The sequence below is a fragment of the Scyliorhinus canicula genome, chromosome 4, assembly GCF_902713615.1.
Source record: "Scyliorhinus canicula chromosome 4, sScyCan1.1, whole genome shotgun sequence".
Lineage (NCBI taxonomy): Eukaryota > Metazoa > Chordata > Chondrichthyes > Carcharhiniformes > Scyliorhinidae > Scyliorhinus > Scyliorhinus canicula.
This window is the reverse complement of record NC_052149.1, coordinates 103,846,684-103,862,477: the sequence shown is the minus strand read 5'-3', so window position 1 is coordinate 103,862,477 and position 15,794 is coordinate 103,846,684. Positions and strand designations below refer to the sequence as shown.

The 15,794-nt window shown below is 49.1% G+C and overlaps 1 protein-coding gene across 4 annotated transcripts in view; it reads right to left on the bottom strand.

Moving 5' to 3' along the window:
* LOC119964875 (flavin-containing monooxygenase 5-like) overlaps positions 1–15,794 on the bottom strand; it is a 108,982-nt gene that overhangs the window by 24,043 nt on the left and 69,145 nt on the right. For all 4 annotated transcript variants that reach the window (XM_038794952.1, XM_038794948.1, XM_038794949.1 and 1 more), the window contains 3 exons: positions 14,309–14,446; positions 11,587–11,775; positions 7,165–7,330 (listed from right to left, as the gene is read on the bottom strand). In XM_038794952.1, coding sequence (XP_038650880.1) covers positions 7,165–7,330; positions 11,587–11,775; positions 14,309–14,440 — 487 coding nt within the window. In that variant the 5' untranslated portion in view covers positions 14,441–14,446. The remainder of the gene's footprint in view (positions 1–7,164; positions 7,331–11,586; positions 11,776–14,308; positions 14,447–15,794) is intronic.

Genomic DNA, 15,794 nt, shown 5'->3' with positions numbered 1-15,794 from the left:
TGGCTCCGCCCAGTAGGTGGAGTATAAATGTGTGTGCTCTCCGAGCTGCAGCCATTTCAGCAGCAGCTGCGGGAGGCTACACATCTCTGCTTAATAAAGCCTCGATTACATTCTACTCTCGTCTCGTCGTAATTGATAGTGCATCAATTTACGAAGCAGAGATTTTACAACGATGGACCTCCGCATCAAGCTGGATCACCTGCAACTGCTCCCTCAAGCAACCAACGCCAAGTCGGCCTTCGCACATTGGCTAGCCTGCTTCGAAGCCTACATCGGATCTGCGACAGAACCACCCACAGAGGCACAGAAGTTCCAGATCCTGTACACGCGGCTGACCTCCAATATGTTTCCCTTCATCCGGGACACGCCTACCTACGCTGAGGCCATGGCGCTACTGAAAGAGTACTACACTCAGCAGACCAACAAAATCTATGCCAGGCACCTCCTGTCCACTCGGCATCAACTCCCCGGTGAGTCTGTGGAAGATTTCTGGCGTGCCAAGAAACCCAATCCAAAATCTTCCAGTTTCATATATCCAGCAGACTGCAGTAAGATGGTAGGTAACTTTAACAAGATGACATCCACTTACCAACTTTTTTTTGCTTTTATCTGAAGTTTTATAAGACAGCCAGGCTGCCACTGGGGAAGTGGGTGGATTTGACGGGGTGGAGGGGAGAATCCCCTGATAGGATGGCTATTGACTGAACTCGCACCCAAGCTGGCAGGAGGGACGTGTTAGTCTGCCTGGAGCACTCGCTCCCCCTGATTTGCTGCAGGCCTCGAGGTAATTGAACTGCTTCAGACAAGCTTTTTTAACTCTGGTTAACAAAGTTGTTAATGGGTAGCTTGGCTACCAGTTTTGGCAAAAATAGCCGGTGCTGGGCACTGAGCCAGGAAACCTGCACACTGTCTGTGGTAGTCATCTCTGTTGTACATATCACATACGAGATGTAATACGGTAAGGCTCCTGTACTACAGGCACGGGGGTAGATCCCTGCCTGCTGGCTCTGCCCAGTAGGCGGAGTATAAATGTGTGGGCTCACCGAGCTGCAGCCATTTTGGCAGCAGTTGTAGGAGGCCACACATCTCTGCTTAATAAAGCCTCGATTACACTCTACTCTCGTCTCGTCGTAATTGATAGTGCATCAATTTATTCAGCAGAGATTTTACAACGTGCCGGAGAATCGCTGGATGAATATCTCAAAACTCTGGCTCTACTCGCGAGGAACTGCAGCTACCGAGATGTGACGGCGGAGGAACATATGAACTCACTGATCCGGAGCACCTACGTGGCGGGGCTCCGCTTCAACTATATCAGGCAGCGCCTGCTAGAAAACGGGACCTCCGACCTGCGGGAAATGGTAAAGCTAACGACCACGCTTGAGGTGGCCTACCAGAACCTTAGCGCATTCCCCGTGGGCCTGCCGAATCCCTCGTGGATGCCCTCGTCGTGACCTGTGTCGGACCCGACTACGTCGCAGGCCTGTGCCGCGCGTCTGCCAGCCCAGCCTGGGGAACCACAGTGCTACTTCAGTGGCCAGGGCCAACACCCCCGACAGCACTGCCCAGCCCGCTCAGCGACGTGCAGCGACTGAGGGAAAAAGGGGCACTACGCGAGAGTCTGTCTGGGCCGGCCTAAGGCCCAGAAATCGAAAGAGCACCAGGCCCGACCCTTAAACTCGCAGCCCCACAGATCCCGCAATGCGGCTGCGTGCCTGCCCGGAACTCCCCCATCAGTTGCGCATCGGCAGCGTGCGACTCGTGGTTGTGTCAGTACCTGCTCAACAAAGTCATCACCTCGAGCAGGACTACGAGCTATAACCCGCAGGGAAACGGGCAGGTGGAGAGGGAGAACGCGACGGTACGGAAGGCCGTTTTTCTGGCTCTTAGGTCTAGAAGTCTCCCCATCCCTCGCTGGCAGGAGGTCCTCCCGACGCCCTCCACTCCATCAGATCGCTGCTCTGCACATCCACAAATGAGATCCCTCATGATCGTTTGTTTATCTTCCCGAGAAAGTCCATCACCAAGGTCTTGCTTCCACCTTGGCTGAAAACTCCGGGACAAGTCCTTCTCCGGAGGCGCATGAGGAGCCATAATACCAATCCCCTGGTCGAGAGGGTACAGCTGCTGCACGCCAACACCCAGTACGCCTACATCGCGCACCAGGACGGGCGGCAAGATACGGTCTCCCTACGGGACCTGGTGCCAGCTTGTTCCCCCGCCAATGCGCCCCCCCGCCTACATCCCCCCCTTCCCGCTGCCTGCCGCCACCCAAAGTGCCCTGTACGCTCCCCTGAGTCTCCTGTATTGTCCCGCGCCAACACTGCCGCCACCCATCAACCCCACCCTACCCCTGCACCCCAATTGTCTCCGACACCCCGAACTGAGGCTCAAGCTCCGGATACAACGCCCCTGGAGTTACCACCTGCGACTACCGTGCCCCGCCGCATCGCCAGAGCTGCGGAGGTCGAAGAGAACGATCCGGCCTCCAGATAGACTGAATATGTAAAGACCCCACGTCACCCCCGCTGGACTTGATTTTTTTTAACAGGGGATGAATATTGAAAATGTATTCACCATAATGCATGCATAATGCTGTAACTTGTGACCTATGACCTGGAAGTGGTGATATGAACTGCTTCCAGGTACTGTACTGTAACCCTGGTATGGCTCCGCCTCTGGCCCCGCCCACACCGGGGCATATATAAGCCGGCCTCTTGTAGGCAGCATCCATTCTGTACTACTGACTCTGGCTAGGCAAGTTCATGACTAATAAAGCCTACTGTTCACTTGCGTTCTCTGCCTCACGGTGCATTGAAGGTATATCCGTACTCCAGATGAGACCTAACTTTAGTATTTAGTACTTTTCAACTCTGTCCCTTTTGGAAACAATCTGTGTGTGTTTGCCTTTGTGGTGTTCGAATTGACCCATGTTGCAACATTCATTAATTTGTGTATTTGGATTCCCAGATTCCTTTGATCAACTCTGGGCCTGGGAGGGGGGGGCGGGGCCTGGGCGGACCCGCGGGGGGGATACCGCGGGGAGCGGACCGGGGGGGGGGGGGGGGGGAGCGGACCGGGGGGGGGGGGGGGGGGGGGGGCGGACCGGGGGGGGGGGGGGGCGCCGGGGGGGGGGGGGGCGCCCTGGGGGAGGGGTGCTGTACGTTTCAGCGCTGCCGCTTCAGCGCCAGGACATTTCAGCGCCAGGACATTTCAGCGCCAGGACATTTCAGCGCCAGGACATTTCAGCGCCAGGACATTTCAGCGCCAGGACATTTCAGCGCCAGGACATTTCAGCGACAGGACATTTCAGCGCCAGGACATTTCAGCGCCAGGACATTTCAGCGACAGGACATTTCAGCGCCAGGACATTTCAGCGACAGGACATTTCAGCGACAGGACATTTCAGCGCCAGGACATTTCAGCGACAGGACATTTCAGCACCAGAAAAAAAAAAATCATACAGCAGGAAAAACAAGACCTTGGGGAACTGCCCCTCATAAGCATCCTCCAGAAGGAACATCCCAAGTACCCAGGGACAACAGGATACTGGCCATATCATTGGACCTGCACCCCATCCAAATCCAAACCTCTCCCGTCCCAGCAGGGAAAATGTACTGTCCCCATTCATATTAAGAGGAAAAGGATAATCACTCCAGCCCCAGCCAGGGGGACCCCGGGAAACTAACCCGACCAACAGAGTGCACCATGATTAGAAATAACACCCTCAAGAGAGACGAAAAGAATGAAAGGAGCGGGATGCAGTCATAATAATAGTCCTTGGGGGGAGTGATAATTGATTATTGATTATTGAAACCGCATGAGTAGATGGTAAATTGTTTTCTAACCTACACCAGATGACATGTAGTTCAACGGAGGGTTTTTCAAAACTCTCACTGACAGTTTCAGCTTTTTCTCCCCTATGTTTAAAGAGCATGGGATTTTTATCCCCATGTTTAAAGATAAGCAAATTTTAAAAGCTTCAGACATGACATTTTTGGCGCTGAAACGGCAGCGCTGAAATTTTTGACGCTGAAACGTCCAGGCGCTGAAACGGCAGCGCTGAAACGTCGGCGCTGAACTGTCCCATTCCCCTGGGGGAGGGCGGCCACAGCGGGGGAGGGCGGCCACCGCGCATGCGCTGGTTGGCACCGGCCCAACTGCGCATGCGCGGGACCCGAGTCTGGCGCCCCATAGCACATGGCGCCCCGGGCGACTGCCCGAGTTGCCGGTGCCTTGAGCCGGCCCTGCCCTTATCAAAGGTCATCATCACATTGCTGTTTGTGGGAGCTTGCTAAGAGCAAATGACCCGTTGTGTTTCCTTCATTATAACAGTGACCACTTAAAAAAAGTTGATTGTTTTGAGATTTGGGCTGCCCTAAGGCCATGACGGATGCTACATGAATAAAAATGTATTGTTTTAAAAGCTGTTACAGAATGGGCTTAACTCTCTGTATAATTTGTTTTCCCCAGCTGAACATCCTCAACATGTGACTTAATTGATGAATATACAAATTTCCGGTGGCGGCCATGGAGGAGTGGGTTGCACATTTGATAGCTCCCGCCTGTGACGGACTTTTGGACCTTTTTTCTCCTGTTTTTTGAAGATTGCTTCGCCAAGCTTAAGAAGGACACGCTGGACCCGATCAAGGCTTCGATTGATCAGGTGGTGCAGAATCAAGAAACCCACGGACGTGCGATCCAGGAGGTGGAGAAATTGGTGACCGAGCACGAGGAATACCTAACCGTGCTGGAGACCAATGTGGAGATGATGAATGACCGCCAGAAAAGAATGCCGGAGAAGCTAGAGGACTTGGAGAATAGGTCCAGGAGGTAGAACTGAGACTAGATTGAGAAAGGGGTGGGTTGGCCAAGTATTCCACTCAGGGCTGGACTCAAAGACCAGGGAGGGTAGCGATTTTGATCCCGGTGGAGGGGATGGGAGAAGTTATGCAGATCCTAGGGAAATTTGGTAATTTTTCGGGGTATATATTGAACATGGGGAAAAGTGAGATGTTCGTGATCCAGGCAAGAGGACAGGAGAAGAGGCTGGGAAAGCTGCCGTTTGGAATGGTAGGGAAGAGCTTTCAATATCTGGGAATCCAGGTGGCCCGGAAATGGGAGGCACTCTACAAGTTAAACCTATCCCGCTCGAAGAACAAATGGAACGGGAGATAGGACACGCTCCCGCAATCACAGGTGGGGAGGGTACAGACCGTGAAAATGGCGGATCTCCCCAGATTTCTGTTTATCTTTCAGTGCCTCCCCATCTTCATCCCGAGTACATTTTTAAAACGGGTAAATAAGGTTATTTTGGGCTTTGTGTGGGCGGGTAAAACACCGTGAGTGAAGAAAACGTTGCTGGAGTGCAGTCAGGGGAAGGGTGGTTTGACAATGCCGAACATTTGTAATTATTACTGGGCGGCTAATATAGCCATGATTAGGAAGTGGGTGGTGGGGGAGGGGGAGGGGTATTTTAAACTACACCGAGGATGAGACAAGGGTGTCCCCTCTCCCCGCTATGGTTTGCTCTGATCATAGAGCCACTGGCCATGGCGTTAAGAGCCTCTAGGAACTGGAAAGGTGTGGGAGCGAATGAAGGCGGCGTCATGTAAAGATACAAGTTTGGGAGCACTGATAACGGCACCTCTTCTTCAGTTCTCGCTGGTCCGATACTCCACAAGTCTGGGACTGGTGGCGGCTCTGAGAATCTGGGGGCAGTGGAGGAGATATAAGAGAGTGGAGGGAGCATCGGTTTGGACCCCGATTTATAACAACCATCAGTTTGTACCGGGTAGGCTGGATGGTGGGTTCCGGAGATGGCAAAATGCAGGAATTAGGAGGATGGGGGATCTATTCATAGACGAGAGTTTCCCCAGCTTGAAAGCCTTGGAGGATAAATTTGAATTGCCAGCAGGCAATAGGTATCTGCAGGTATGAGAGTTCTTGAGAAGGTAGGTTCCGGCCTTCCCGCTGCTGCCGCCACAGGGGATACAGGACACAGTAGACTCTCGTGCCTGGGTGGGAGAGGGGAAGGTATCAGATATTTACCAGGAACTTTTGGAATCAGAGGAAACTCCGGTGGAGGAGCTTAAGGGCAAGTGGGAAGGCAAGCTAGGGGGAGAGATAGAGGCGGGTCTGTGGGCGGATGCCGTAAGCAGGGTTAACACATTCTCATCATGTGCCAGGCTTAGCCTGATACAATTCAAGATAGTCCACTGGGCACACAAGACGGTGGCCCGGATGAGCACATTTTTTGGGGTAGAGGACAGGTGTGCGAGTTGCGCGGGAAGCCCAGCAAATCATGTCCACATGTTTTGCGCATGCCAGAAGCTTAGAGGGTTTTGGCAGGGTTTCGTTAAGGCGATGTCCACGGTATTCAAAACATGGGTGGTGCCGAGTCCAGAGGTGGTGATCTTTGGAGTGTCGGAAGAGCCGGAGTCCAGTGGGGAAAGAGGCCGATGTCTTGGCCTTTGCCTCCCTGGTTGCCCGGAGACCGATCTTATTAATGTGGAGAGACTCGAAGCTTCCGAGTGTAGAGACCTGGGTTAGCGACATGGATATGTTTCTCAGTCTCAAGAAAATAAAGTTCGTCTTAAGAGGGTCAATTTTAGGGTTCACCCGGAGGTGGCAGCCGTTCGTCAACTTTCTCAGGGAAAAAAATGTCAGCAGTAGCAGAATTCCAAAGTGGGGGGGGGGAAGAGAGAGGAGTGCCAGACTGTTGTTTCATGGTTGAGATGCGTGAAAATTGTGATGGGGTTGGAAATATTTATTCTACCATGTTTATGTCGCTGTTATTGTTATTATTATAAAAATTGCAAATACCCTAATAAAAATATATATTTTTTTTAATTGATGAATATACCAAACAAAGTAAGTGATAGCCATTAGCTGGTACATTCCTCATTGCCTTGACCAGAGTCAAGCTGCCTGGTTTAAATTTTCAAACAATGCTTGCCGGCTAATTGCCAGTCACCATCTACTGGTATATTATCTATGGCAACGCCTCTGCCAATCAGAGTCCACTTCCAACCAATCAGCACTCTTGAGCTGTTGGTTCCCCTGACATTGGTATTCTTGTGAATTATCCTGATGAGTGCAAGACGAAAGCTTTGACAAAATGTATTTGTTCAACAATGCTAAATATGCCCATTACCTACTCACCAGGAAAAGAATCCAGAGGATAATGGGGGTTGGCATGGTGACCAGTAGCAATCAGAACAGCATCGAAAATGGCTGATTCAGAGTTGCCCTCACCATCCTGTGTCACAACGTCCCACTGTCCCGTGGAGGAGAAATCCGCTCGCTTTGTTATGCTGCACACATTGGTCTACAGGAATGGAATGGAGAGGAAATAATTTAGAAACATTATTGCTAAATTCATCCTGCAATTTCCCATAGGGCTCTCCGGGATCAGAACAAGGTACAGATCAAAAGGAACTTTGACATGGCTTGAATTAAATAAGACCATGTTGTTATTTTTCTGGACTCATCCTTTTTGTCTGCTGCATTTTTTGGCTAGGCCAAGGCATATATATAGATGGTTCCCTGAATAAGTGACTTATGTAGACTGCCCAGCTGCCTACGTTTGATCGTAGCACGGGCAGTTTGGTAGCACGGTGGTTAACACAGTTGCTTCACGAGGGCAGCACAGTGGCGTAGTGGGTTAGCCCTGCTGCATCACGGCACCGAGGTCCCAGGTTCTATTCCAGCTCTGGGTCACTGTCCGTGTGGAGTTTGCACATTCTCCCTGTGTTTGCGTGGGTTTCGCCCCCACAACCCAAAAGATGTGCAGGATAGGTGGAATGAACACATTAAATTGCCCCTTAATTGGAAAAAAATAGGGTACTCTAAATTTATTTTAAAAAACACAGTTGCTTCACAGCTCCAGGGTCCCAGGTTTGATTCCTGGCTTGGGTCACTGTCTGTGCGGAGTCTGCACGTTCTCCCCGCTTCTGTGTGCGTTTCCTCCAGGTGCTCCGGTTTACTCCCACAGTCCAAAGATGTGCGAGCTAGGTGGATTGGCCATGCTAAGTTGCCCTTAAGTGTCCAAAAAGGTTAAATGAGGTTACGAGGATATGGTGGAGGCATGGGCTTGAGTAGGGTTCTCTTTCCAAGGGCCGGTGCAGACTTCATAGGCCGAAAGGCCTCCTTCAGCACTGTAAATTCTATGATTCTATGATCCACACAGGCCATCTTTTGAGTTGAATGACTAACGTCTTAGGATGTACACTAGACAGCCGAAGCCATTCGGTTTTAAAAGAGTCTACTTGCTCCTCTCATTTTGTTTCCAAGAATTGTGACGGTGAAACCTCTACCTATGTCAATGAATGTTTTTAATGAGTCTCTATCAGTAGCAAAGTGGACATTATGATACAATGCTGTCTCAGCCCAATCAGACTCACTGCCCTATTTTTTAGATTTAAAAAAAAGAGGTGCCGCATAGCTATTTCCAGTGAAGACGTCTATTTGGTCTGTCCCAGAAGCTGACGATGTTTTGTTTTAAATTAATTATAATAAATTGTGGGATGTGGGCGTTGCTGGCTAGGAAGGCCATTTGTTCCCCATCCTTAATTGCCCTTGCTGACTTTATTCCTATTTTCAAAGTAACCATCGCAATTCTGCAAAGATGACATTTGCCTTACACCTGCTCCGGAAGTCACAGGTAACAATCAGGCGATAATCGCAATGGGTCCCAGTATACTCAAAAGGAAGTACAACAAGAAGGGATATTTTATACTGAGGCAAATTAGAGTACTGATAAAAGGTCATCAACCGGAAACATTAACACTTTCTCTCTCCACAGAGTCCATCAGACCTGCTGAGTATTTCCATCACTTACAGTTTTTATTTCATATTTTCAACATCTGTGGTATTTTGTTTTTGTACCAGATTGGAGTCACTGGAGCAAGAAAAGCAAAGCTAACTCTACATTTTCCTTTTAAAACATCCTTTTCCTTATTACTAAATTCAGATTGGATCTAGACAGCTCGGCATTTTAATCCTTTCCATATTTGGAGCATTCTCAAGCTGTAGAAAGCTCAACAAGCATCAGGCGACAGAATCACAGGATTGTTATGGTGCAGAAGGAGGCCATTTGGCCCATTGTGTCTGTTTTGGCTCTCCAAATGAGCATCATGGTTTAGCACCATTCTCCTGCCTTTGCCCCATCTCCCTGCACATTGTTTCTATTCACGTTATCATCAAATGCCCTCTTGAATGCCTTGATCGAACCTGCCTCCACCACACTTCAAGGCAGTGCATTCCAAACCTAAACCACTCACTATGTGAAAAAATGATTTCTCACATTGCATTTGCAATGTGATGTGGTTACAGATGGCGGTGAAAAGGTAATATCTGAAACGAGTGTTAATGTTTACTGTTATAGGTTCAATCAACAGCCCTCCACACCACACACATACCGCTCTCAAGGTCCCACCTGACCCCCTGATCTCTGAACCCTCTGACCTCCCCCCACCTCTCCACTCTATATCCAAAGCCACTGCCCGCCCCCACTTTCTCTCTCTTCCACCCCCCCCTGTAGGCCTGACCCAATCCGGTAGGTCACCCCTCCAGCAAGGCCCAACCAACCCGAGAGCCAAACTACTGACCAATCAACCCCTCCCTCCAAAAAGGTAAGAAATTGGGAATGGAGTGGTAATCCGATGCCGAATGTCACTCCGAGGAAGTTTAGGGCCATTAAGAAAGATAATCAAAATTTAGGTCAGAGGTAGGGTTTAAGGAATGTTAAATAAATGAGGAAAGAGAGATGGAGAGGTGTAGGGAGGGAATTCCAGAGTTTAGGGCCGAGGCAACTGGAGTGCAGCGAAGAAAACAGATAATGCTCAAGAGGCCAGGATCAAATGAGCATGGGTATCTCAGAGGTTGGCGAGACTGATGGAGGTACGGATAGAGGGTTGTGTGTGTGGCGGGGGTGTGATGTACCATCAATCTGACATGAGTCGTGGAGAGGATCAAAATATTAGGCTTTAATAAGCTAGATGTGAGCCCTGCAGTGGACGTACAAGGAAAGGCTGACTGCCGGCTGGTATGAGCTTTTATAACCATCCTCTCGGCCAATCGGCGGGGAGTCACATGACTAGCCACAGCCAATTGGCAGAGAGGCACATGACTTGCCTGGACCAATGGGCAGCGGGACTGCTGTACCAGTGGCAGTCTGGTTCTAAGGTAATGTGATCTCCCTAGCCATACTACCACAGGGGGGGGGGGGGGAGAAATTTAGAAACAATTTTGAGAATTTTAAAATCAAATCATTGCTTGACTGGGAGCTAATGTAAGTCAGCGAGTAAAAGGTGAATGGGATTTGGTACGAATTTGGGCCAGGATTTTCCGGTCCCATCTTGGAAGATTTGGCGGACCAGCCAAAAGTCCACTGACTTTCAGAGAAAGTGGAAAATCCCAGCAGTTGACGGGGTTGGAAAAACCACACCCAATGACACACGCGGCAGAATTTTGGATGAGAGTTTAAGGTGGACACAATGTGGAAGACCAACCAGGAGTGTATTGAAATAATCAAATCTAGAGGTTACAAAGGTATAATTGAGGGTTTCGACATCAGATGAGCATGGGGGTCAAATCTGATGGCCAAGTTGTGAACAGTTCAGTTTAGTGTCAGATTGTTGCCAGGAAGAAGGATGGTAGCTACGGACTGTAGTTGGGAGTAAGACTTGAAAACAATAGGTTTGATGTTCCTCATATTGAATTGGAGGAAATTGCTGCTCATTCCATGCAGGATGCCAGATAAGCAGTCCAATAATTAGCAACAGCGGAGGAATCTAAAGAGGTGGTGGCGAAATAGAGCTGGATGTCATCAGTGTACATGTGAAAACTAATGCTGTGCTTTCAGAAGATGTCACTTAGAGGCAGTACTTAGATAATGGTGCAGAAGCAGGAAGGAAAACCACTGCAAGCAAAGATTTGATAGATGAGAATGGAACAAGGTGAATGCCATCCCACTCAGTTGGATGATAGTGCAAAGGTGTTGGAAGAAGATGATGTGATTAACCATGTCAAAGGCTGCAGACAGGACAAGAATCCTGTTACCAGGACCACCTATAGCCAAACAAGTGTGTACAGAGGCTTCGATCGAGCCACTGGTGTATTGCTCTCAGAGTGAGCAACTTTACCAGTGTTCCTGAGGCAAATCACCATCAAGATGACACATACAGGGGGGGGGGGGGGGGGGGGGGGGCACGGTGACACAGTGGTTAGCACGGCTTCCATCATAGCTCCAGGGACCCGGGTTCAATTCCAGCCTTGGGTGACTGTCTGTGTGGAGTTTGCGTTTTCGCCCTGTGTCTGCGTGGGTTTCCTCCGGGTGCTCCGGTTTCCTCCCACAGTCCAAAGGTGTGCAGGTTAGGTGGATTGGCCATGCTAAATTGCCCCTTTGTGTCCAAAAGATTAGGTGGGGTTCCTGGGTTACAGGGATAGGGTGGAGGCATGAGCTTAAGTGGGGTGCTCTTTCCAAGGACTGGTGCAGACCTGATGGGCCGAATGGCCTCCTTCTGCACTGTAAATTCTATGATTCTATGCCACAACTTGGGGAGAAGCAGATGTAAATCTTACCTTGAACTGTATGTACTTCATCAGATTGAAGTGCTTAACATAAAGGTGGAAGTACTCCATGATCCTTGAGTTATGCATGTAGTTTGGGTAATCTTCAGGAACTGGAAAATCACTGAAGCAGCTCAACTCCTTGGAAGTGTTGATGATCAATGATTTATAGATGCTGGCTTTGCCATCTGCTACATTCTCCTGAACAAACGTAATTTTAAAAATAATTTGTAAGAGATCTTTGCGGTATTTTGTGCAATGCATGAACATTAATATTCTGAAACACCCCCCTCAATTTACATTTCTGAGAATTTGATTTGGTGATCTTTTGGCTTACTCGCAGTTTAAAAGCTTTGCCTCCCTCTCACCAGTTTACAGTCTTACAGACCTTGATAAAGTCTCCTCTTAGATGTCTGCATTCAAGTGTGGAAAGCTTGATTTCTGCAGACTTGCCTCCCGACACCAAGCGTCTGCCTTTTAGCCCCTGTCTGCCTCCAATGATCCAATTTGCTTGTCTCCCAGTGACCGAAACATTCTAGAGTTTAAATCACAAATTCTCCTGTATGTACTGCCTTTATAGTTAAGTATTCCATTGACCTTACTGTTTGTTGCTGGGCATGTCCAGAATGTCTGGAAAAGAGAATCCCGAGGGTGTGATCTTTTACAAAGCATTTGGGATTGTGAGGAGGTTTAGGGGAGAGAATGTTCCCATTTGTGGACCACAGCACAAGGTATCCACAAATAAGTCCAACAGGGAATTCAGGAAAAACCTCTCTACCCAGAGAGGGATTAGAATGTGGAACCCACTACCGCAAGTAGCAGCTGAAGTAAATGGTATAGATGCATTTATGTGAAGCTGGATAAACAAAAGTGGATGAATTCTCCACCTTCCCAGCCGCATGTTCCTTGGTGGCACACCATCGCTGATAGCTGGATTCTCTGTTCCCACCGCCAGCCAAAAGGATTTCACATTGTAGCCACCCCATGTTGCTGGGAAACCTGCAGGCGAGGGTGTGCTGCCTGCGGAACAGAGAATCCCATTGGTGGAGAATTCACTCTAACAGAGAGAGGGGGAGAGAAGGGAATGCTGATCATGTTCGTTGATAAGAGGCTTGTGTGCTGGAGAAAGAATAGAATACACCAGTTGGTCCAAATTTGTTTTGTAAAGCAGTAATATGGGGCGGAATTCTCCGCCACCCGGGAATTGGCGGGGGTGTGAATCGCACCACACCGATCGGCGTGCCCTCCGCGCTGATCGGCGAGCCCCCTGCGGCGATTCTAAGGCCCGCGATGGGCCGAAGTCCCGCCGCTGAGAGGCCTCTCCCGCCGCCGTGGTTTTAACCACCTCTAGTAGCGGCGGGATCGGCGGCGCAAGCGGGCCCCCGGGGTCCTGGGGGGGGGCGCGGGGCAATCGGACCCCGGGGGGGTGCCCCCACGGTGGACAGGCCCGCGATCGGGGCCCACCGATCGGCGGGCGGGCCAGTGCCGGGGGGGGGGGCACTCTTTTTCCCCCACCGCTGCCACGGCCTCCACCATGGCGGAGGCGGAAGAGAACCCCCCTACTGCGCATGCACCGGTGGTGACATCAGCACCAGCTGACGCACCGGCGTACGCGCGAAACGGCGAAGGCCTTTCGGCCAGCCCCGACGCCAGGGGGCGGGCATCAAAGGCCGTTGGCACCGGTTTTGCCACCAGTCGGCGTGGCGCCAACCACTCCGGCGCGGGCCTAGCCCCCAAAGGTGCAGAGAATTCCACACCTTTGCGGAGGCCCGACGCCGGAGTGGTTTGCGCCACTCCGCTATGCCGGGACCCCCCGCCCCACCGGGTAGGGGAGAATCCCGGCCATGGTTTTTGTAAAGAGTATATAACCTGTCGTATAATCAACAATCTAGATTGGTTTATACCTAAAACTAGAAAGCAACTCATCATTTATATACCTAATTTCTTAGTTTTTAGGAGGTTTTTAAAATAAATTTAGAGTACCCAATTCTTTTTTTTCCAATTAAGGGTCAATTTAACGTGGCCAATTCACCTACCCCTGCACATCTTTTGGGTTGTGGGGGTGAGACCCACGGAGACATGAGGAGAATGTGCAAACTCCACACAGCTTTTAGGAGTTTGTCTGTTGCTATACAAGGTGGTGGGGTTGGTATTCATGGAATGGTGTTAACTTGTATTCAGTGAAATATCTTTCTTTATGGTTGGGGTTATACTGCATTACAGGTGTGTGACCAAACTGAGAAGGTGTATAATGCAGTCTCTGGATCGGTGATGAGAGAGTTCTGTTTACATGTGTTTCGCTCGTCGGCAGTAATTCTTTTTAAAATTTGAGTGCCTGATTTGTATGGAGGAAGCATTGAGCAATATTTACACCCTGCTTGACACCCCATTGGAGTTACACAGCATGAAGTGTCAGGGCCCAAAAGTATAAGAAATCCTCTCCTTTTATAAACTTTTGAGTTGGATCATTAGCGGACACAGGAGCTATATTTGGGCACAGTCTTTGGACAGTGTAACGGATTCCTGGGATTTTACTGCCTTTTAGACAAATGAAGCACCATGGTGCGGCGAGTGTGGGGGAGATAAGACTATGTCTATTTTATAAATAAAGTTTTATTGTTGTTTGGAGTGAGACCCACCATGAATTTGAATGGCATGGGCAGAAAGGGATGGAGTTGGGACAGTGTGCCTTTCAGTCACACCAAATGGCACTCTCTCAAACACCAGAGCATACCTGAAAATTCCAGAGTCCTCCAATGTCATTGCTCCTCTCAAAACAGACAGGCTCCAAGTCTTCATCCAAACAGCACTTTATACAGGTGATGCCACTGACACCTGCCCCGATAATAGCGACTCGCTTTGTCATTTTCACCTGACAAAGCAAACTGGCATTACTTCAATATAATTTAATAGGGTGAAAATACATTTGAGACACCAATATCCATCATGCTCTTCAGATAAACCGAACATTTTTCTCACGAAAATCAAAGACCAGCCATACTACTGGACAGCAAGGCAATTAGAGATTAATAACTGTGGTGCAAGTGGTCACACCGGCTTGTGGAAGGAGTGGGCTCCGTTGGATTTGGTCTATTTTTTCCCTTTTCTGAATGTTAATTACAGTCACTTAACATTACTGTGATGATATGGTGTGTATCCTTCTTCTGTGGGAGGTACAGTAGTTGGGAATCTTTCCCAACCAGGATAAAATCATTCAATGTATCATGTCTTTTAGTATTGTCATACATTCACTGATACCGCAGTAGTGCCTTTTCTGACCTTCAGTTATTAATGATGCAGCATATTGAATTGTATAGCAGTGATATACATTTAACAGTACCACAGTATTTGTTACTGTGTCTCTTAGCAAAGTAAAACTTGAGCTGGTTGAATTTCTGCTTTGGGTTAAAATGGTGATCCCAGCGCGATTTGCACCCAAAATTGAGGCCATCTTGAAAGTTGATTTTTCCCTGGCTTTTCATTCTAACCCATTTGCACATAGAATCATAGAATTAATACAGTGTAGAAAGAGGCCATTCGGCCCATCAAATCTGCACCGACCCTCTGAAGGAGTACCCCACACAGGCCCATGGCCCCCACCCTATCCCCATAACCCCACCTAATCTTTTGAACGTTAAGGGGCAATTTAGCATGGCCAATCCACTTTATCTGCACATCTTTGGACTGTGGGAAGAAATGGAGGACCTGGAGGAAACCCACATTGGCAGTCACCACAGGCCAGAATTGAACTTGGGTCTCTGGCGCTGTAAGGCAGCAGTGCTAACCATTGTGCCACAAATGCCCGAATGCAATTGTGGCCGTGAACCAACGCGTCAGGAAGCATTTTAATGTTTAATTGTTTAAAAAATGTATTAACACAATTCCTTGAACTATTTCGGAGAATAGAAACTTTGTAAAATTTGATTAATATAACTGAAAATAGGTTTATCCCCCAAAAAATGTTTTAACGTTTAAGGGTAGTGGGTGCCTGGAACTCGCTGCCGGAGGAGGTGCTGGAAGCAGGGACGATAGTGACATTTAAGGGGCATCTTGACAAATACATGAATAGGATGGGAATAGAGGGATACGGACCCAGGAAGTGTAGAAGATTGTAGTTTAGTCGGGCAGCATGGTCGGCGTGGGCTTGGGGGGCCGAATGGCCTGTTACTGTGTTGTATTTTTCTTTGTTCTAACAGGCTCAGTGCAACGCCTGTGATCAA